Here is a 24206-nt window from a genome sequence, read left to right on the forward strand (position 1 = left end):
TATTTTTTTTTTCAAAATAATTGTTAGTTTACACCAGGGGGGATGCGATCATGCCCCCCCTGTCCCCCAGGGGTTAAAAAATAGTTAAAAAACATGTTTTTTTATTTTAAAAAAATGTACATGACTGGGGTTCGCCCATGAGCAGACCTGTGTGGACAATTTTTTTATTAGCTGTATGGCTTCCCTAGGGACCACGATCGCCCCCTGGAGGGAAACCATACAGCTATTAAAAAAAAAATATAGATCTTTATATATATAAATCTATATATAGATATATCTATATATTGATTCCAACACAGACTCTCCACAGAAGCCGTTTCACTTTTTTAGGCAGCCTCAGAGCTGCGGGGACGGAGACCTTGCTAAAATCCAAACAAACATCTCCAACAAAAGAGAAGTGCGCCATTTAGCCAGTTCGCAGCAATAAGAGACACTTTATTCATCTATGCCTAATGATATAATCAAATGTTCTTTGTATTTCCTGACGCGTTTCGGCTGTCCATACAAGTCTTATATAGATATATCTACATAGGTATATATATATATATATATATATATATATATAAATATATAAATAAATCACTTTTGTCAATGCATGTGTGGTTTCCCTGGGGGCTGCGATCGGCCCCTGGCGAAATCACACCCACATATAAAAGTGATCTATATATATATATATATATATATATATATATATATATATATATATATATATATATATATATATATGTATGTGTATATATTTATTCGCCTCCAGTTCTCTTGCAGCTCTTGCATCGTCAAAGCAATGCACATACTCCAACTGATGCGTTTCAACTGCAGCTTTTTTGGGCAACAATAAAAAAGTCAGGCTAACTCTTGTGATTATGTTTTTGCTAGAAAAGGATCTCATTTTAGTTTAGTGGCAGTTTTGATGCCATAAAGTAGTACAGAAGATTTATATGCCTACTGCAAAGATCAAATCTATAATTTATGTGAATAGCTGAGTGGATTAGTAAAGCCAGCCATTACCTGCACAATAATAGAAATTGAATGTATGTGCGAGGGGGGCTATGGAGAGATGAAGGGCACCCTTGCTGGGTGGTAGTGAGGGAATCCGAGGAGGAGGTCATGGGAGTGGGAGCACCAATAATGATTGTTGGACTGGGCGAGAGAAGCGCTAACAACTGTGACGATCGGTATGTGACAAGGTGAAGTAATAGTGTGTCTTTTTTGTTTTTTGAGAGTCTTGAGAGAACATGCTTATTGAGGGAAGAAGCAAAGGTAAGGGGACCCTTACTGTTGCACACATCACACCCACCATCAATTTTGTGACGGTCTACGTAGGCTAGTGTTTTCGAGCAACAGTTTAACCAGTAGCAGAGATGGCGTCTTGTTGGATGACTGTGGCTCAAGCCCTAATTTGGGTTTTAGAGGACAGGCCTGACATAGGATCAGAGACTGAGACAGCAGATACGGATACAGCATATGAGAGATAGGACAATGGCGCAGATTCTGGGAGTGATTTTTCAGTCAGAAGAGTCCCATCCGACAACTCCTCTTCCAGTGATTCTGAAGGAGGTGATGGGGACAGTCCTGCTGTCCCTTCGCAAGCACAGTCTGTGCAGCGGGACAATAGCGAGTTAGCCTAACCCAGAGAGCAGGTCCAAGCGGCGGCAAGCACAGAGAGAGTGGTCTCTTGGGAGCTCCCCAATTGAGTTCAGTCCCAAATTCCACCGCCCAAATTGTATTGTGGAGAAATCAAAATTATCGATCACAAAACAACCTGGTTTTGTAAGGCAGGCACCTGCGTTTTTGGTCCTGGGATCGGCGGCCATATAGGGAAACCTACCAAACCCAGACATTTCTGGAAACTAGACACCCGAGGAAGTCCACAGAAGTGTGGCTTGTGTGGATTCCCCAAACGTTTTCTTACCCAGAATACCCTGCAAAGGTGAAATGCTGCATAAAAACGAAAGATTTTTCATGCATTTCTGTCATGCAAACTACAGGAACATGCGCAAAATCCTACCACCCAGTGTTTCCCCACCTGTCTTGATAAAAACGCTACCCCACTTGAGTGCCTGTGCCTAGTTCCTGCATCAGGAATGGGTCACCCCAAGGTCAACAGTTGCCCTCATGTAAGGACTAACATTGACCGTTGTGTGATCCATTCCTGACGCGGGCACTAGGCCTACCCACACAAGTGAGGTACCATTTTTATCAGGAGGCTTGGGAGAATGCTGGGTGGAAGGACATTTGTGGCTCCTCTCAGATTCCAGGACTTTCTTACATCGAAATGTGAGGAAAAAGTGTTTTTTTTGTTGCCACATTTTGATGTTTGCAAAGGATTCTGGGTAACAGAACCTGGTGAGAGTGCCACAGGTTACCCCACCCTAGGTTCCCCTAGGTGTCTAGTTTTTAAAAATGCACAGGTTTGGTAGGTTTTCCTAGGTACTGGCTGAGCTAGAGACCAAAATCCACAGCTAGGCACTCCAAAAAAACACGTCAGTTTTCAATGTAAAAATTTGATGTGTTCATGTTGCATTTTGGGGCGTTTCCTGTCGCGGACACTAGGCCTACCAACACAAGTGATGTACTATTTTTATCGTGAGATGTCGGGGAATGCTGGGTGGAAGGAAATTCGTGGCTCCTCTCGGATTCCAGAACTTTCCATCACCGAAATGTGAGGAAAAGGTGTTTTTTTTTGTCAAATTTTCTGGATAACAAAACCTGGTGAGAGCCCCACAAGTCACCCCATCCTGGATTCCCCTTTTTAAAAAATGCACAAGTTTGGTAGGTTTCCCTAGGTGCCGGCTGAGCTAGAGGCCAAAATCCACAGCTGGGCACTTTCCAAAACACACGTCAGATTTCAATGTAAAAATGTTATGTGTCCATGTTTAGGGGCATTTTTATACTCTGTTTGCGCCGAATGTGTGTCAAACATTTTGACGCACATTCGGCGCAAACCTAACACCATATTTATACTCTGACACCAGACCCACGAACGTCAAAATCCCTCTGTGTGCGCCATTTTCTGGATGCGGGAAACCACCTTGCGTTAATGACATGCAAGGTAGGCATTCCTGTCTAAAAAATGACTTTAAGGCCTGTGCGCCTTATTTATACTCCCTCGACATTTTGACGCACAGGAGAGGCGGGCCTTATAAAACAGCGCACAGCCTGATGTGCGCCGTTTTTTAACGCCTGGGTGAGGGCAGGCGTTAAGGGACCTGTGGGCTCACTTCCATGGTCTCTGACCATGGAAGCAGTCCAGAGGTGCCCTTCCCTGCCCCCAGGGACACCCCCTGCCACCCTCGCCCACCCCTGGAGGACACCCATGGATGGGGGGACCCATCCCAGGTAAGTTGAGGTAAGTGTAATAGTTTTTTTTTTTTAAGTGGCATAGGGGGTCCTAACTTGAGCCTCCCTAAATGCCACTTGTAGGAGGCTGGACTGGCTTGTAGTCAGTACCAAGGGGTACTTGCACCTTGCACCAGGCCCAGTTATCCCTTATTAGTGTATAGGGTGTCTAGCAGCTTAGGCTGATAGATAATAGTAGCTTAGCAGAGCAGCTTAGGCTGAACTAGGAGACGTGTGAAGCTACTACAGTACCACTTAGTGTCATATGCACAATATCATAAGAAAACACAATACACAGTTATACTAAAAATAAAGGTACTTTATTTTTATGACAATATGCCAAAGTATCTCAGAGTGTACCCTCAGTGAGAGGATAGGAAATATACACAAGATATATATACACAATAGCAAAAATATGCAGTATAGTCTTAGAAAACAGTGCAAACAATGTATAGTTACAATAGGATGCAATGGGGACACATAGGGATAGGGGCAACACAAACCATATACTCCAAAAGTGGAATGCGAACCACGAATGGACCCCAAACCTATGTGACCTTGTAGAGGGTCGCTGGGACTATTAGAAAATACTGATAGTTAGAAAAATAACCCTCCCCAAGACCCTGAAAAGTGAGTGCAAAGTGCACTAAAGTTCCCCTAAGGACAAAGAAGTCGTGTTAGAGGAATAATGCAGGAAAGACACAAACCAACAATGCAACAACGATGGATTTCCAATCTAGGGTACCTGTGGAACAAGGGGACCAAGTCCAAAAGTCACAAGCAAGTCGGAGATGGGCATATGCCCAGGAAATGCCAGCTGTGGATGCAAAGAAGCTTCTACTGGACAGAAGAAGCTGAGGTTTCTGCAGGAACGAAAAGGGCTAGAGACTTCCCCTTTGGTGGACGGATCCCTCTCGCCGTGGAGAGTCGTGCAGAAGTGTTTTCCCGCCGAAAGAACGCCAACAAGCCTTGCTAGCTGCAAATCGTGCGGTTAGCGTTTTTGGACGCTGCTGTAGCCCTGGAGGGACCAGGAGGTCGCAAATTGGACCAGGAGAGAGAGGGGACGTCGAGCAAGACAAGGAGCCCTCCCAGCAGCAGGTAGCACCCGGAGAAGTGCCAGAAACAGGCACTACAAAGATGCGTGAAACGGTGCTCACCCGAAGTTACACAAAGGAGTCCCACGTCGCCGGAGACCAACTTAGAAAGTCGTGCAATGCAGGTTAGAGTGCCGTGGACCCAGGCTTGGCTGTGCACGAAGGATTTCCACCGGAAGTGCACAGGGGCCGGAGTAGCTGCAAAAGTCGCGGTTCCCAGCAATGCAGTCTAGCGAGGTGAGGCAAGGACTTACCTCCACCAAACTTGGACTGAAGAGTCACTGGACTGTGGGAGTCACTTGGACAGAGTTGCTGGATTCGAGGGACCTCGCTCGTCATGCTGAGAGGAGACCCAAGGGACCGGTAATGCAGCTTTTTGGTGCCTGCGGTTGCAGGGGGAAGATTCCGTCGACCCACAGGAGATTTCTTCGGAGCTTCTAGTGCAGAGAGGAGGCAGACTACCCCCACAGCATGCACCACCAGGAAAACAGTCGAGAAGGCGGCAGGATCAGCGTTACAGAGTTGCAGTAGTCGTCTTTGCTACTTTGTTGCAGTGTTGCAGGCTTCCAGCGCGGTCAGCAGTCGATTCCTTGGCAGAAGGTGAAGAGAGAGATGCAGAGGAACTCGGATGAGCTCTTGCATTCGTTATCTAAAGTTTCCCCAGAGACAGAGACCCTAAATAGCCAGAAAAGAGGGTTTGGCTACTTAGGAGAGAGGATAGGCTAGCAACACCTGAAGGAGCCTATCACAAGGAGTCTCTGATGTCACCTGGTGGCACTGGCCACTCAGAGCAGTCCAGTGTGCCAGCAGCACCTCTGTTTCCAAGATGGCAGAGGTCTGGAGCACACTGGAGGAGCTCTGGACACCTCCCAGGGGAGGTGCAGGTCAGGGGAGTGGTCACTCCCCTTTCCTTTGTCCAGTTTCGCGCCAGAGCAGGGCTAAGGGGTCCCCTGAACCGGTGTAGACTGGCTTATGCAGAATTGGGCACATCTGTGCCCAAGAAAGCATTTCCAGAGGCTGGGGTAGGCTACTCCTCCCCTGCCTTCACACCATTTTCCAAAGGGAGAGGGTGTAACACCCTCTCTCAGAGGAAGTCCTTTGTTCTGCCATCCTGGGCCAGGCCTGGCTGGACCCCAGGAGGGCAGCTGCCTGTCTGAGGGGTTGGCAGCAGCAGCAGCTGCAGTGAAACCCCAGGAAGGGCAGTTTGGCAGTACCAGGGTCTGTGCTACAGACCACTGGGATCATGGGATTGTGCCAACTATGCCAGGATGGCATAAAGGGGGCAATTCCATGATCATAGACATGTTACATGGCCATATTCGGAGTTACCATTGTGAAGCTACATATAGGTAGTGACCTATATGTAGTGCACGCGTGTAATGGTGTCCCCGCACTCACAAAGTCCGGGGAGTTGGCCCTGAACAATGTGGGGGCACCTTGGCTAGTGCCAGGGTGCCCTCACACTAAGTAACTTTGCACCCAACCTTTACCAGGTAAAGGTTAGACATATAGGTGACTTATAAGTTACTTAAGTGCAGTGTAAAATGGCTGTGAAATAACGTGGACGTTATTTCACTCAGGCTGCAGTGGCAGGCCTGTGTAAGAATTGTCAGAGTTCCCTATGGGTGGCAAAAGAAATGCTGCAGCCCATAGGGATCTCCTGGAACCCCAATACCCTGGGTACCTCAGTACCATATACTAGGGAATTATAAGGGTGTTCCAGTAAGCCAATGTAAATTGGTAAAATTGGTCACTAGCCTGTTAGTGACAATTTGGAAAGAAATGAGAGAGCATAACCACTGAGGTTCTGATTAGCAGAGCCTCAGTGAGACAGTTAGTCACTACACAGGTAACACATTCAGGCACACTTATGAGCACTGGGGCCCTGGGTTCCCAGGGTCCCAGTGACACATACAACTAAAACAACATATATACAGTGAAAAATGGGGGTAACATGCCAGGCAAGATGGTACTTTCCTACACCACTGTGCCCAATGGCCTTGCCCAGGGGACAGAGGTCCCCTGGGCATGGCCATTGGGCAAGGGGGCATTACTCCTGTCTTTGCTAAGACAGGAGTCATTTCAATGGGGGTTGTACATCAAAAAATGGCGCAGGTCCGGTTTGAGCCATGGTTTTTGACTATTACCTGACTTGCACCATTTTTTTACGCACAACCCCCATTTTTCCCTACGCCGGCGCTGCCTGGTTTGAGTCTTTTTTTTTTTTACTCTGACCAGCCCGGAGCGCCGGCTAACGTAAATCCTTAAATAAGGCACCAGCCTGGTGCGTAGGAATGGCGTTATCCGGCGGTAAACATTTTTACGCAAACCAGCACCGCCGCTGGTTTGCGTCAAAAAGTATAAATACGGGCCTTAGTTTCCTGTCGCGGACACTAGGCCTACCCACACAAATGAGGGTTCCCTGTGAATTTTTTTTAAAAAAAAAGAAAGTGCAGTCTCCTGCGTTTGCATTTCATTTTGCCACTGGGTAGGCCAGGTCCCAGGGACATGCGTAGTAAAAAAAAAAAAAAGAGAAGGGGATGCACGGGCCCCATTCCTAGAGCTCTAAAAAGCCCATTGGACCACCACCTCCCTGGGGCTTCATATGTTAAATTTTCATGGGAGGAGGGACGTGCGGATCTTCCCCCCTCTCCCCGGGGACCACCACCTGCCCTGTGTTATATTTTATAAATAAGCAGGGGGCTGAGCGTAAGCCCGGGCCCTTAACACCTCCCCCAAAGCTACATAGTAAAATGAATGGGGGGGCTGCAGAACCCCCCCCGGGTCCCAGGGACCACCACCTCCCCAGGGCTATATTTTATAAATATGCAGGGGAAGGCATGCGGATCCCGGGGACCACCACCTCCCCAGGGCTACATTTTATGATTATATGAGGGATTGCATGGACCCCCCTGGGCCTGGGAGACCACCACCGGGGATAACTGCTAAAAAAAAATGAAGCGGGCTGTGCTAACCCTCCTTCGGCCCGGGGGCCATCACCTCCCCAGGGCTACAATGAAAATGTAATGCAGCTGGTCCAAATATATACATTTATATATATATTTTTTTTCTATTTTTTTTTTTTAAAGGAGGGGGGGAACACCCACATTCCTCCTGGATCCATATATGGTCTTGAGGTCAGCCACACCCAGGGCTGGCTCCTGCTACCTCCTGAGGTGCCTACCCTCTGGGAGTAGCTGCTTGCTTTTGTGTGGCGGGATCTGTGACAACTCCTGCCAAGCAAAAGCAAACACTCTGCTTCAAGCAAGCGGGAGCTCTGAAAATGCTCTTGCTTGCTGGAAGTAGAGTTTTCTTCTCTTTCTCAACCCGCAGGCATGCTGGCAGGGAAAGAGATTAAACTATTGTTCCCGCATGCAGGGAGCTGCATTTTAAGCAGCTCTCTGCACGCTGGATCAGTGCCGCTTCATGCAGGAGGTAGGGAGCTGGCTGGGACAACGGCGGCCTTCAGACTCCCCTCGCGGTCCCCAATGTGTACAAAAAAAAGAAATAATCCTGACCTGATATTTGTAATTATGTAAATATGCAGGGCAGGATTAATTGTGGCACAATGCTTATTTCACAGAAATAAACACTTTCACAATCTTGAATACTATTATATTAATTTGGGAATGTGTTTTGAAGTGCAGTCTGTGCTCCTGTACTCATGGAAATTCCAATAAATACAACTTCGGAAAAAAAGCCTCCACGTGAAGCACTTACAGGTATAAACAAAGCAGGTGCCCAAATTGAAGCTCAGCTTCTGTAAAGTAGTAATCATCCTGACTTTGTGTGCATGGCCAAGGCAAAGCAAGTGTGTTTTATCTGCATTTCCACCGTGAAACATCTGTAAACCTTGAAGGATTTTTTTATATCCTTGCTTTTTTCAGTGTGATATCTCATGTTGTGACTGTGACGAGTGGCATCCATTTTGCCATCTGCTGCTGAGACCAGATTTTTTGTTATTCCTTTTTAAAAACAGAAGCATGTGAAATGGCCTAGAAGCCCCTCCCTTTGTGGCACTGCCCCATTTACATTAGTGACATGTAACGTGTTCCCCCACATTTTCCAAGGAAGATGGGCAGCTTACTCACAGACTCCCCAACGCGTTTCACACCGATTTTGGAGACGGGCTCTTGATGCACAGGAATATGATCACATCTACATCTAACAAATAGTCACTTCATGAGTGCTGTGGGGTAGGTGGCAGGGCCTGGCCACAAGCCAGGCTCTGCATCCATTCCCTGCTGGACATCGCTAACGGCCATGTGTGGCGTGGGTTTGGGTGGCTCTAGGGGGTTGGGTGCATGGCCTGGCCAAAGGCTAGGCCCGGCATTCAAACCCCACTGCGCACAGGCAAGGGCCATGAGTTGTGCTGGGTTGGATCTTTATAGGTGGTTGGGTGCAGGTCCTGGCCACAAGGGACAAAGGCCATGCATGGCACGTGGTTGGGTGGTAGTAAGGGGTTGGTCACAGGCCCTGCTGCCAACCTCCGCAGCGCACGACCAAAGGACGTGCTCAATGGTGGCTGGATTAATTTATAGTAATTGAAATTACTTTACGTTAAAAACAAAACCACAGAAATTCACTGAACAAAAGCTACAGGGACGTTACAGTTAGGCTCATATTTTAAACGTGCAAAACCATAGATTTTCAAATGTTACAAGTAGAGTTATTTCAAGTAGCTATGATCCGTGCCCTAAGGGAACTATAACTCGAGCCCTTTCCATGCACTGCTAATTACTTCACATATTACAACACTTATAACATCTTTGATAAAAATCAATGTAATATTTGCAGTAAAGTTATTGAGCAGAAAACTGCATGGCGGAGTAGAGTTAAAGTTACTTTAGGACACAAGTTTTAGTTACTTGAAATAACTCTAACAGGTGAATTTCTATGGTTTTGTACATTTAAAATGTGAGCCTAACTATAACATCCCTGTAACCTTTGTTTTATAAATATATATGGATATCAAATGCTCCCATCCAGCTGATACCAATCACTTCCACCTCACGAGGTCGGTGCGAAACTGCGGGAAGCCAGAAACCCGCTAAAATTGCAATATACGCGCTGTAACTGTCACACAGACACTAAATTCACAATCCAGGCCGATGATTCACAGAGAATGTTTATTTACTAAATAAACATTCTCTGTGAATCATCGTCCTGGAGTGCGAATTTGGTGTCCGTGTGACAGTTACAGCATGTATATTGCAATATATATATATATATATATATATATATATATATATATTGAAAAAAAAACAAAGAGTTACAGGGACGTTGTAGTTAGGTTCTGAATTTACTCGTACAAAACCTTTCTGAATTTACTCGTACAAAACCATAGAAATTCAGCAGGTATAGTTAGAGTTCTTTCAAGTAACTAAATCTTGTGCCCTAAGGTAACTATAACTCGCGCCAAACTCCAAATGGCCTTTGATTTCGTCCCAGCATGGTGATGATCTGGCCCATTCTGTCCTATGAATTTTGGTATGCTCCCAAGACTTGAGAGATGGTATCCTGGTCAGTGAAGTCCCTTGGGCCCCAACCTCTGGCCCACAGCATCCTTCCCATGTACCCTGCCCCCAGGTGCCTGTGCCCACTCACAGTGTTAGTAGGACCATCATTGTCTGGGGAGTCAAGGTCCAACTCAGGTCCCTGTACTGTCAGGCACACAATATATTGAATAGTTTTTGGGTCACAGGTTTGGGGATGCTTGCTGGGCTGTGATGTCGGTGCATCAGGGGAAAGGGGGGATTAATGTGAGCAGAGTGAGGCTGGGAGTCGTTGATTGACCAGGTAGGTTGTCACTGTCCAGACATCCAAGCGTGTTGTCCTCACTGGGGCCTTCATCCTGAGGAGGGCTGGCAGTGTCTGGTATTCTCTCCATGGTGGCAATGGCAGGGTTACCTGTGGATGGAGTGAATGCAGTTGGGTAGGTGTGTTTGGTTCCCTCTTTGTGAGATGCAGACAGTGGCTTACCATGATTCCCTACAATGACAGATGCTGCACAGCATAGCTTGGTAGTACATACAAGTCTGTGACAGGAGTACTATACTCCATGTTGGATTCTGTTATCAATGATTAGTACATATGGCACTGCTGATGGGTTATATTACTATCTGATACTTGACATGACTATTTGACTCTGGTACCTAGTGAGTATTCAGGCTTGATAGTTGTCACAAAATGTGGCTGCACATTGCACCATGATGTCCTGCTGGGACCACAGTATGTGGGTATGCAGGGTCATATTCCTCTCTCTAGATCTTGTGCATGGAGTCTGGCATCTTACTTTCCAACCCAGAGTCAGTCCATTACAGGCTTGGGGATATGGGTCAGTGTCCATTTGGAATTGTCACTGAGCAGTAGCTGTGTTTAGCCTTGGTTGCCATTGTGGTGTGTCATTCCACTGCTGTTATTGCCATGTACTGGTCCTCAGTCATCCAATGTAGTTGGTGTAGGTAGTACAATAGTCATACATGCATGAAATATGACGTGATGTCCACATTGCAGGTTTTCGCATTAATGGTTTTGTGCATTGTGGGAGTCATAGTGATAGGATTAGGCTGTGGTATCCGTACACTTGCCAAGGGCTGTGTGCGGTGGTGGTACGCAGGAGAGGGGCAAGGGGTGATTGGCATGCAGGTGTAGGGGAACAATCAGTGAATTAGGGGATATTTGGGTGGTGGGGAGGCATGTAGGGCATGACAATTGTGTGACATTGATGTTGTCGGTACTTACCAGACTCCAGTCCCCCAGGTATTTCAGTCAGGCCATCCGGAGGCATTATCTCCAAGACCTTCTCCTCCCAAGACGTAAACTGTGGGGGAGGAGTTGGGGGCCTACCGCCAGTCTTGTGCATGGCTATCTGGTGTTTCAAAGCCATGGAATGCACCTTCCCCCGTAGGTCATTCAACCTCTTTCTGATGTCGTCCCTTTTGCGTGGATGGCTGATCACTGATTTGACCCTATTGACTATTCTTTGTAATAGCTCAATTTTCCGGGCAATTGATGTTAGCTGGACCTGTGGTCCAAACAGTTGTGGCTCTACCCTGACAATTTCATCCACCATTACCCTCAACTCATCATCGGTGAAGCGCTTCTGTGGGGACATAGTTGTGATTGTGTTGACGGTGTGGGGGGGTGTTATGTATCGTAGGATACAGTGTTGGGTGATTGATGGGGTGTGGATGGTGCATTGTGAGGGATGGGCGGTTGTCATGAAATATGTGTGCTCATTTTGTGTGTATTATGTTGGTTTGGCTAGTGTGTGATGTGTGTGTGGCTATAGTGTTAGGGTGATGTCTCTGTGTGTGCCTGCTCTCTGTTTCTCAATACTGAGTTTTTTCCAAAGGATTGTGGATTGTGTGGGGGTGTGCTATACAGAGGTGTGTGTAGGTGTGGGGTATTCAAACTGTCCAATGTAGTGTTGTGTTCTGTCAGTGGCAGTTTCTGACCGCATCTGCTCGCACGGCCAATGTTTTTCCGCCATGGAAGAACTGCTGTGGTGATTTGTGGGTAGTAATCTGCTGGGAGGATTTGTGTCAGAATAGCGGTGTGGGTGATGGAACCGCCTCTTTCCCGCCTGCCAGTGTCCTGGCGGTTTTGCTATTTTGGCAGTTCTCACGGTGTGCGTCATAATACGGCTGTCAGATGATCACCAACATGGCAGTCTTTTGGTGGCCACCCCAGCGGTCTTGCCAAAAGATCGCCAAAGTCGTAATGAGGCCCTGTGGGTTTCCTCCCTTCCCTCTGATTATTGAATGGAATGATGAGGAGGTGGTGACAAGACCTTGTGCAGATAATCACAGTCATGTTGAACTCGCCATGGAGAATGTGCAACATGAGTCTGATTCGCTTGTCCTGCTGTCTCCCTCAACTGCTTGCTCCCAGATCAGACCTACTCTCGCAGTCAGGTTGGACAGGTTCGGCACTCCAGTCTTCAGAGCCTCCACCTTAATGCAAGGAGATTTAGTAGAGCAAATTGATTCACTTGGAGAGGTTGCTAACGTCATCTTATTGATGTTTTATTACTCCATTATATGCATTTACTCTGGACTTAGGTCCTGTGTTGTTGATTAGTACACTCATAATGAGGTTGATCCTCTTAAAGAACATCTCCCTATGGCTTGAACTTCCTGTTTAGTGAGGCCACCAAACATTGATGTAGAAATAGTTAAATGTTACCTTTTAGCCTTCTTTTGTCTGATCCACCATTCTTAAGCACCCTCATCATTGTGGGTTTTTTTTTAAGTGACTGACTTGCATGTTTCCTCCTTCTTCCTTCATAGTGCAGGAGAGGAAACCTAGCTTGTTGCCCCCTTTTTTAATAGTCTCTTTGTGGGCCTATGCATAGCTATTGTGACTGTTGATGATCAAAAAAAGAAATTCTTAATGCCATTACCTCTACTCAGCTAATTAGTGAGCTCTATTTACTTCTTTCTTTCCAGACTGACTGATTGTGAGGACAAAAGCCTAATTTCTTCCAAGAGTCACTTCTTGGACATGGAAAAAACAGACAAGGAACTTCAATTGGTGCGCTGGGGTGATATTGATGAGGCATCATTGATGATGTGTCTGAGGTGGTGCCTGGAATTCAACTCTACCTTCCGGCACAGGATACCTTTTTAAACCCATTCAGGTCCAGTTTGGTGCCTATGTGATTCAAGCGATGAGGAATCGGCAGGTAACTAGAAAGTAAGGCCCATATTTATATTTTTTAGCGCCGCATTTGCGTAATTTTTTGACGCAAAGGCAGCGCAAACGTACAAAATACAATTGTATTTTGTAAGTTTGCGCCGATTTTGCGTCAAAATACGGTGCAAATACGGCGCGCTATAAAAGTATAAATATGGGCCTAAGGGCCAGATGTATGAAAAAGTTTTGCACTTGCAAACGGTGCGAATTGGTAAATTCGGCCGTTTGCGAGTGCAAAACAGTGGTCTGCAATGCATGAAAGGCATTCGTAGACCACAAATAAGAAATCGCTAAAATTGCGATGTCTTGCATTGCGACCTGGAAATTGCGAGTCACAATTTGCGTTTCGCAAATTCCAGGTCGCAAGGCAATGCTGCAAAAAATCGCAAATTGCAGTTTTTCGCAGAATGGCATTTTGCACATGCAAAATACCATGAACTGCAACCAGGTGGTAACCTGGGGCAAAATTAAAAAATGCATTTAAAATGCATTTTTAAATTGAACATGTGAAGCACACATGCCCTTTTGGCATGTGTGTACCTTACACGTCCCCCAAAACATTTTTGGGGTGCAGCAGAGGGGGCCATAGACCCCCAGCACCCTGGGGATTTGCATTTCCAAAATTGCGATTTCTGGTTCAGAAATCGCAATTTTGGAAATGCAAAAAAATTGCAGCTATAGGCCAACAGGCCAATAGCTGCGAATGGGGCCGGTATCACAATTTGCGATTCGGTAATAGCATTTGCGATTTTTAAGAAATCGCTATTACCGAATCGCAAATGTGATACATGGCACTTTGCGAGTCGGTAATAGCGATTTCTTAAAGATTTGGGCACACATATACCACACCATTGAACTCCCATTCCCCTGATGTTCAGTAGAAGCTGGGAGACCAATGAAAAAAACACAGCACCTTTACTTTCAGACTTTTTAAGATGTGGTTTTTGATTATGGATATTTACGCTGCCTTATCAGAGATCTTGCAATTTAATTTCCTTAAATACGTTTAGCATCAAAACCTGACCATAGAAAAATGAACCTTAAAGACTGATAGGCAATCTAAAAATAAATTACACCCTCATTGTGTATGCCTATACGGGAAAATTAATTAAGATACAAAGTAGCTGTTATTTGAACTCTGTATTTGCTAAATACTTTCATAATAATGTTTCTTTTTTCCTGGGATGCTCATAAAGCATCGTATGGTACAAAACCAGTCAAAAGAAAATCCATGTCGTTTCACTCTGCCTGAAGGCATTCAGCAGCTTCTCTATTGTACTTCTGTGATCAAAAGCATAGGATGTAGAGACACTCAACAAACTCAACATGTGAACAGAATATTTCACAAGAGGAATAGAGGTAAATTTTCTTTAATGTAAAATAGAAACTATATGGGCCCAATTATTTAGAGGAGTTTCTCATCACTATTACATTGATTATGCGTGGGGAGATAACCATCTTTGTATTCTAAATACCTCAAGTTTTTTTCTTAAATGTAGCTGAGTAGGTTTTCTAGACAACCTGAATAGTAGATGTTCACGATAACCATAAAACCATACAGACCATGTACTTTATTTGTATGTAATGGTTTGGAAAAGAAAACACTTGATCATTTCAGAGAAATAAGCATGTCCGGCAATGGTCACAGTGGGTCATCAGTGGTCATTTTTCCAGATTATGATGTTGAATTCGTGATAAGGCCTCTTTACGAAAATACAGTAACATATGTTTTATTATGAAGACACAAAGCCATTCAGGCATACACCGCTGCAGAAGAACCTGGAGGCAAAGATAGGAAAAAAACCTCATGAATGGTGTTTGAAATATATTCTTAATCTCGTCTGTATATGTTTATGCCACTGTAAATCTACTCATACAATTGCCATCATCTAATTCTTTCCATTATAAATCTCGTGAAAGAGGGTCACGAATAACAGTTCAGATGAAAGTAAAACCAATATAACAAGTGCAGTTAAATGAAAAGCAATTCAAATGTGCATCTTGAATACTTGTCATTGTATTTAGCACACATTAAGGTTTTTTTTTTTACCAGAAAAACCTCTTCTTGTTTTACCTTTGTGCATTGTTTTCTCCAGCAATGTCAGGCCTGGTGGGGCTACTTGAATCATGCAAGTTTATATATAACAGATGCATATAGGGGCCTTCAGAAGGGCAGGTGTCTGTGAGTCGCTGGGGCGCAGTGTATCCAGAAGTCCATGTGCATCGGCAAAAAATAGATTACGTGCAGCAAATGAAGGGCCGTGGCATACTGTTCCATGCCTGGGGTGCTCAGTCTGCTGAATCTCAGGTGAGCAAGGAGTCTGGGTATCTTTAGTCTGGGTTTCATGGGCCCCCATATAAAGTGTCATATCCAGCAGTCAACATCCCTAGCACTGATGTTTAGATAGTGTATTGCAACATACCTACCAGGCCTCGAAAAATCTACTCACCCACTCACTATGGTAAGTCAATTTTTATTAGGGCGAGCTATTTTTAAGGTCTTCTGGTAGGAGGGCTGGAGCTGGCAAAGAACAGGTGTTCTGTTTATTCAGAAAGTGAATGAGCAATAAAGATGCCTTAACATTTTTTTTTATCTTGTCACATCTTCTGTGCATTCAAAGATGGAGATCAAAAGTCAGTTTCTCGATTCTTACAAATTGCTGCTTATTTTACCCTGGAGATTAGTATTTACTTCTCTATCCCTGACTACAAAGTTGAAGGATTTTGTAAAGTTAAGTGCCTGACAATCATTGTGAAACAAAAGGCTGTAGGATGTCAGTTTTTGTTCTAACCCAAAACATATTTAAGTAGCTTGTATATGAACAGTACAATATTTAAAAATATATTTATATTTAGGAAAGCACATTTTTATTTGTCATTTAGAAGTGTGAGGGAAACTAATATTTTAATAGGATTAAAATAAATCTGAACTTTACTTGGTGATGTTTAAATGATAGATATTTGCAGAAAGCAATTAGCATTTGTAAGCTATATAGTTTTATCACTAAATCAGCATGCCATTGAGATATTTTAGGCCATTTCTATGGAAAATGTGCTGACTGTAAATAACAGTGTGCTTTCACCTTATACTTTAGTTATATAATTCTTGAAAGTGAGAGTTATTAACCTTGAACTGTGAAACATTCCTGCCCAGGCCCTAATGACAGTGTGGTTAGAGATGAGTCAGGCGTCGTGTACACTATTTGAGGTATAAATTTGCTTTATACATGAAGAAAAAAAATGTGTCTTTTAAATTAAACAAACAAGTATTTTGTACAGCAGGCATGCTGAACTCCCGTATTTAAGGTGCTCTCATATGTGATAATGAAAAAGAAGGCTTAGTGAAATAAAATATTTGACCAGGATCGTGAAATTTAAGACCAGTTTATGGGTCAAGAGAATTACAGCTAGGCCAAGTAAACTACTCGCTTCACTAGTCCTGCAACTCTGGTTAAATTTTTATCAGGCGCGGCCTGTCCTTTAGGGCGGAGGGGCCACGCCCCCTCCACCTTTTGCCCCTCATGAAGAGTGTCTGTCAGGCTGAACAACGGTCGGCCTGACAAACACTCTTCATTTTCAGCTCAGACGGCCAGGAGTGAGACATGCACGATTTGCGCAGACTCCTGTCTGCCTGAGCTGAAATTTGCTGGGCTGAGGATGTCACCGCTCCTATGGGCGTGACCACCTCGGCTCAGCAAAGGTGCCTCGAGGCCCTCCCCTGGGTGACGAGGAAAGCGCCACCCATTGACTTCGACCTGGGCGCTTCAGGTTTAAGCCCTGAAGCGCCCAGGGCGAGTGTCAATGAGTGACACTTCGTCACAGAGTGGGGTGGGGACAGCAGTCTCACTGACCCCATCCCACTCTGTGACGAGGCTGGGACTGCTGCCTTCCAATGAGGGAAGGCAGCAGTCCCAACCCTCCTGGGACCTCAAGGCTGAAAGTAAGTGTATATGTGTATATATATATATATATATATATATATATATATATATATATATTTATGTGTGTGTGTGTGTGAATGTTATGATTGTTGTTAATGGATGTGCGTGCGTGTGTTTAAGAATGAGTGTGTGTGTGATGTTTTAAAATGAATGTTTGGTGCGTGCGTGCATGTTTGAATGTTATGAGTGTTGTTAATGGATGTGCGTGCGTGCATATGTGTGAAAGAATGAGCGTGTGTGAACTTTTAAATAAATGTTTGGTGCGTGCGTGCGTGCATGTTTGAATGTTATGAGTGTTGTTAATGGATGTGCGTCCGTGCGTGCCTGTGTGTGAAAGAATGAGTGTGTGTGTGCGCTTCTCTCCTGCCCCTTTCCCTTCCTCCTAAATCTGCCGGCCGCCACAGATTTTTATGATTTTTCAAGACCTGCCTAGGACATAGAGGAATCAAGGGACCACAACCATTGTGACCGCCGGCACTCTGCCCTACAATTAGCTTAGTCTGCCTCAGTTTTTGTAATTAGCGGATCAAGACTGGGAGAGTCCAGCTTATCCAGGCACTTGGCATGGGCGGAGCTTCAGGGTGGTTTTAGAGGTGTAAACACTGACAAAAACACACACACTCACTCTCATCTCAGATTTGAAAGTCTTAAAAAATGTTTTACAAAATATTGTGTTTCTCTCACTTAATACGCCTATCAATCCGCATTCCTCTCCCTTTCCACTGCCCCTCAAGGCCCTCTCATGCACCCTGCTTGTCGTAAAAAACATTTTAACATTATATGCCAGCGTGATTGTCAGGAATTCTGATGCTTTCACCCCCCCCACCCCAATCTTAAAGACTAGGGCCCACATTTATACTTTTTGACGCAAGCTGGTGGTGGTTTGCATCAAAAAATTTACAGCCGGCGGTGCGGACTAGTCAGAGTAAAAAAAAAAATTACTCTAACCAGGCAGTGCCAGCGTAGGGAAAAATGGGGATTGTGCATCAAAAAATGGTGCAAGTCAGCTTAAAGTAAAAAATCATGGCTCTAAGCGGACTTGCGCCATTTTTTGATGCACAACCCCCATCGAGTCTGAAATTACTCCTGTCTTAGCAAAGACAGGACTCATGCCCCCCTGCCCAATGGCCATGCCCAGGGGACTTCTGTCCCCTGGGCATGGCCATTGGGCATAGTGGCATTTAGGGGGGCCCAAGTTAGGCCCCCCATGTCACAAAAACAAAATACTTACCTGTACTTAACTGGGATGGGTCTCCCATCCATGGGTGTCATCCAGGGGTGGGTGGGGTTGCAAGGTGTGTCCCTGGGGACAGGGAAGGGCACCTGTGGACTACTTCCATGGTCAGAGACCATGGAAATGAGCCTACAGGTCCCTTAACGCCTGCCCTCACCCAGGTGTTAAAAAATGGCGCACATCAGGCTGGGTGCCGTTTTTTAAGGCCCGCCCCCTTCTGTGTGTCAAAATGATGCGGGAGTATAAATAAGGCGCACAGGCCTTAAAGTCATTTTTTGGACGGGAACGCTTACCTTGCATGTCATTAAAGCAAGGTGGTTTCCCACATCCAGAAAATGACGCACACGGAGGAATCTGGACGTTCGCTGGGTCGGGCGTCATAGTATAAATATGGTGTAAGGTTTGCACCGAATTTGCATCAAAATTTGCCGCAAACAGAGTATAGATATGCCCCTAAATTATGCCCTGGACCATTGTGATATATACCCCAGGTATTTGAGGTGAGCTGACCCAGGCGCCACTGAAGTGGATGGAACACAACCACAGCCCTCATCATGAGCCAGGACATCATATTTGCCTCGCTCTTATCCCAGTTGACTTTGTAAGCCAAGATACCATGCAATAGTGGGCATCAAACAGGGGAGAGAGGCTGCTAGGTTCGTCAAGGTGAGCAGGATGTCGTTCACGCATACAAGGTGTTTTACTGGCCTTGCCTGGATGGGTATAACCACTATGTTGACATCTTGATGAATGGCTGCCGCTAGTCGCGTCAAAGGCAGCAAAAATAGAAGGGGCAAGAGGGGGCACCCCTGAAATTTGGTTACTATTGACCTACTGTGCACGCCCATTTTCTTTTAATTTCAAAGTACAATGAAATGATTGGAAATGCTAAAAATACAATAAATTCATTTGATCATGGGTAGAGATTAGTGACTGATTTTACATTTAACATTTTGTGGCTTGTTACTTTTGAATGTGTAGGCCACAGAAATAAAAACAATTCCTAAAGATGTACGTCCTTGCAATTAAAATGAAGCAGTATTTCAAATCCTTTTTAAATGTTACAATACTATCAGCAATTTTGTACAGATTTTATTAAGCGTCCCTCCAGCCTCACATCAAGGCAGCCAAGAGCCCAGCAGCAGAGCATACAATCAGAACATAACTTTTCATGATAGAAACACTGCTGATATCTAGGTAAATACAATTCACCTTCTAAATCAGTGAAATCTGTTACTTGGCGTTGTTGGTCAAAGAATGGGAAACGCTGCAGTTACACTCTGATAATTCTTCTAGAAGATTACCCATGTCCCCTGGGCATGGCCATTGGGCAGGGAGGCATGACTCCTGTCTTTGCTAAGACAGGAGTCCTTTCCATGGGGGTTGTGCGTCAAAAAATGATCTAATCAGGTTAGAGCCAATATTTTTTACTCTAGCCTGACTTGCACCATTCTTTGACGCACATCCCCCAGTCTTCCCTTCGCCTCCGCTGCCCGGTTACCGTCATTTATTTTGACGCTAACCAGGCCGCAGCGCCGGCTAACGTCATTCCATAAATAAGGCGCCCGGCTGGTGTGTTGAAATGGTGTTAGCCATCGGTAAACTTTTTGACGCAAATCTGCCCTAGCGCTGATTTGCGCCAAAAAGTATAAATATAGGCCTAGGTGTGTCATTAACTATTATTTAAATATGTGCATTTTCCATGTATATACTAACAATTTCTGAAAATTATATTTTAGATTAAAGGGTATAAAAGTTTGAATATAATTTCCGTGGGAAAGGGGGGCAATATGGTTAGATTAAAGAGCATGCTTAGAATATGTTAGGGGCACTCTAAGAAACTGGGATCTACTTTTCCCAGTCTGTAGTACAATATAAACTGTATACATTGGTGATTAGTGTTTGGTGATGCTTGACTTGAAAAGATCTCTGAATGAAAGAAGAATGACAGTGTATACTTCTATTAGAAATACCTCGAAGAAAGATGTTCATTAAAGACACAGCTCCTGACTGAGAGAGACTGCTGAAGACAACCATGGCCCACAGTTATAAACGTCAAGCACAAACAGAAGCACACTTGTGCAGGAGCGGCAAAATGTTTTCTCTTTGGTTGTGTTGGAAATTTGCCCTTTCTGCAGGGTCACCTCAATTCTTTTTGCCTTTTTACTGAACCGTATGTTTGCTGGCTGCAAAACTCTGGGCACTTTACCCCTGCTAACCAGAGGTAAAGTGCTGGTGCTCCTCATTTTAAGATGGTGACATTAGTACAGTCCTAATTGGCATATATAAGTCACATGTAAGCCCTTAGCACATGGTACCCACGTATACCCAGGCCTGTAAGATTAAATGTTAGCAGTGGGCTGCAGCACTCATTGTGCGACCCTCTGCATTGACAGTGCATCATGACCGCAGGCCTGCCATCAGTAGCCTAGCTGTGCAGGTTTAAACTGCACATTCAACCTGTCAAAATAAACCCTTTTGACTGGCCTACAACCCTATGTTTAAATATTTATGTCTCCCTAAGTAATCCTTACTGCCTACTGTGGCATGGTATTTAAAAGTAGGACATGTAAAAGCTGATGTTAAACATGTCCTTACAGAGACTAACACCTCAAAGCTATTTTCACTGTAGCAGTGTTGGCTGTTCCATAGGAAAGCAATGGGATACAATATTAAGTTTAATACACGTTCTCTCTGCCCAGGAAACACCTACAAGTTTCATTTTTGGACTTTTTTAAATATTTATTATACACCCTATTTACTGGTGAAGTCAGATTTTTGATAAATCTTTTGGAAAGATGGCTTGTAAAAAGTCACCTTTAACCTGCTTGAGGTCACTTGAAGCTAACTCTGCATTTTGCTCCCTACCTTTTGTCAGACAGTACTTTGTATTTCAGTAGATATGATGGGGTGTGAACTTGCTCCTAGGACAGGGATAAAAGGCTTTGAGTGTGGGAAGGTGGTGTTCTGCCCTTGACAGGATGGCCTGTTGGCTGGGCCCTAGGACCTGGTTAACGTTTGAGAGGCCTGCCCTGTCACAAGCAGATGTAGCTAAAGCCCAGCACTGCACCCTTCTATTGTACCTGAGACAGACCAACCTCCATCACAAGGGCCTCTAGTTACATCACAGTGTAAGATCCTGCTGGACTGTTAAGACCTGTTCGACAGATCTTCTGAGGGTTTTCCTATGGCATTTGGGGTGTACTTCAAAGGAGGGAAACAGAATTCCAAACAATTTGTGTGTATCCACTGTCTGGTTGCTGAAAGTTTAGCTTTGTCCTAGACATCTGGTTTGTTTGGGCTATACGGATGGCCTGACACTGGATTTTAGTGTTAGACGTGTAGGATACTAGGGTTTCCATCATACTCTCCACACACCCAGCCCTCAGAGCCCACACTTAGACCCATATCTAAAAGAAAATGACAGCACTGCGCTCCATCATTTTAACAATGCAGGGATGCGCCATATTTAATTCAATATGGCGCACCCGTGTTGTCGCTAAATTGGCACCAATGCAGGAATCCTTGCACAATTGTGCAAGGATGTCTGCGTTGAGGTGTTTGATTGTTTATGTGTGGGAAGGTGTCCCTTCCTGCACATAAACAATCACTAATGGCAATTTGGCACTTGTGTGTGTGATGCAGAATGCAGCACACACAGAAGTGCGAAAGCAGCATGTTGAAATGATTGCTTATGTGCAGGAAGGGACACGCATAGAAAAAGAGAAACACAAGGAGGAATAAAAGTATTCCTCTTCGTTGTGCCTTGCTAACGCCACCCCTGGGGTGGTGTTAGATTTTGGCACTGCCTCAGGTTTACGAAATCTTGTAAATCTGATGTAGAGTCAAAATGCAATGGGTGTTGCTGTTGCACGCCAACACCTGTTGCACGCCTCTTCCACGCAAAGGGCTGCATGTGAAAGGGCCTTATTTACAGGGTGGCGTTAAGTCACAAAAAGTGGCTTAACGCCACCTTGTACATACGGGGCAGGGCATAGCGCCAACAGAGTGTCACAAAGTGATGCTCTGGTGCCGCTAGGGGGTTCTTTAATATGCCCCTTTATTGTGGCCAAAGACTTCAGCCATGTTGGAAATGTCCAAAGTGGGTAGAGCTAGGCCCAGGAACCTTTACCCCATTGGTTAGGGCATCCCCAGGGGTCACTTTCACCCACTAACTCATGCCAGGATTGAATGTGGCATATCCAGGCACCCTCTTCGGAACACTTCTGGAACTATGGATGTTAAGAAAGGGACTGAGTCTGTTGTCTGAGACCTGAGAAAAGCCTATAAGACTGGACCGGCTCTCCCTCTTACACCCAGGACAAAGATGAGAGATCCAAGTGTCATAGGACTGACCTGTTAAAGGTACATGGACATAGCAAGTGATAGGAGACATTTCCTTGCAAATTCCCAGCTGACCAGTGGCAAATGACCAATCCTAGACTATCCTATTGACCTCTGCCTGTCACCTTCTGTGCCTCTCCTGAGGTTCCTTTATAAATGTACTCCTGTGGTGGACTGGGATTTAAAAGACTAAAGTCAGAAGGGAAATTCTTTGATAAGGGCGATCCTGCTTAGTGTATCTGACCCGTGCTCGATGGCGGTCAGCATCATATAAAGCTTAGGTCCTGTTCTACTGTGACCATTGAATACAATTGGCCCTTTGTGATTCTGGGTACTATTTCTGCCTAAAACTTTAAGAAATCCATATCTCCAGTTCTCTTTATTGGGTTTTTGTCATTTTGTTTATTAAAGTTTACTCTATTTTTCTAATTCATTTTGGTATTTTTATTGTTTTGCATTTCAGCGTTATTACTGTTTTAGTACTGCATATATACACACTGCCCGTAAGTTCAGCCTGTCTGTTCTGTACCATAGCTACCAGGGGGTTGAACAAAGGTTTATTTATTGACTTTAATGGTTCACCGTGACAAGCACTGAGTGTGTACTTACTCCCTCAACTAGTAACCCAGTGTTTTACAGGCTTGATACTATCTCTGTAATAAGCTTTTCTTGGATATCTTGAAATAAACATGTAATGAGTGGTGCATAAACCTGAAGCAATAGTGAGGACTATCTGTGGTATAGTCCTCCACCACTGCCTGTTTTCTGCCTACAGTGCCTTTGGTTTCTTACATATATTTTTAGATTCTCAACTTCACCTGTGCAGTAAAAATCTAGAAAGGAAGATATGTTAACAAAAAATGCCAAAGTCAAGTTCATGTCATTTGATGATATCCTATCTTTCTGAAATCTCAGAAAATACTTAAACTAATTAGAAATATAAAAAAATCTGTAACAAATTAGGTTGCTGGTTGACTGGGGTGCAGCAATCTCTATCCTTGTCGGGGTAAGGCACAAGCAAAGCCCAAAGTAACCTGTGCTCAACCCCCTGGTAGCTCGGCAAGGAGCAGTCAGGCTTAACTTAGAGGAAATGTGTAAAGTATTTGTGTCGCACGTCAAATAGTAATAAAGTGAAAACACCCCAGAAAAGAGTTAGAAATATAGAAATATTATTAATAAATAAATCAAGACAAAAACAACAAAAATCTAATCAGTAGAACCTGAGATATGCAATTTTAAAGATTTCAGTGTAAATAGTGCTAAAAAGCACAAAGCTCCAACTGTGGATATCTGATTGCGCCGGACTGGGACAAAGTCACAAATTCAGGATGACCGCAATGGAGTGTGTGCCAGCTACAGGGACCCAGTTAGGCCCGCTGAACAAACAACCAGAAATCCCGCTTTAAAGATGCATCACACAGCTGTGGTGATGCGTTGTTTCCAAGATGTGGCAAGGATGCAATTTGAGGTCCTGCGTCATTGTCAAAGATCCTGTCGACAAGAGTTTGCGATGCAAAGTCCTGCACCGAGGATGCATCTCACAGTGGCAGCTCC

General features: G+C 44.6%; 1 protein-coding gene across 2 annotated transcripts in view; it reads right to left on the minus strand.

Moving 5' to 3' along the window:
- Window positions 1–14487: 14487 nt before the first annotated feature.
- LOC138267339 (inactive hydroxysteroid dehydrogenase-like protein 1) overlaps window positions 14488–24206 on the minus strand; it is a 380706-nt gene continuing 370987 nt past the window's right edge. For both annotated transcript variants that reach the window (XM_069216225.1, XM_069216226.1), the window contains exon 5: window positions 14488–14912. In XM_069216225.1, the coding sequence (XP_069072326.1) occupies window positions 14796–14912 (117 nt within the window). In that variant the 3' untranslated portion in view covers window positions 14488–14795. The remainder of the gene's footprint in view (window positions 14913–24206) is intronic.

Source organism: Pleurodeles waltl, chromosome 12 (assembly GCF_031143425.1).
Source record: "Pleurodeles waltl isolate 20211129_DDA chromosome 12, aPleWal1.hap1.20221129, whole genome shotgun sequence".
Lineage (NCBI taxonomy): Eukaryota > Metazoa > Chordata > Amphibia > Caudata > Salamandridae > Pleurodeles > Pleurodeles waltl.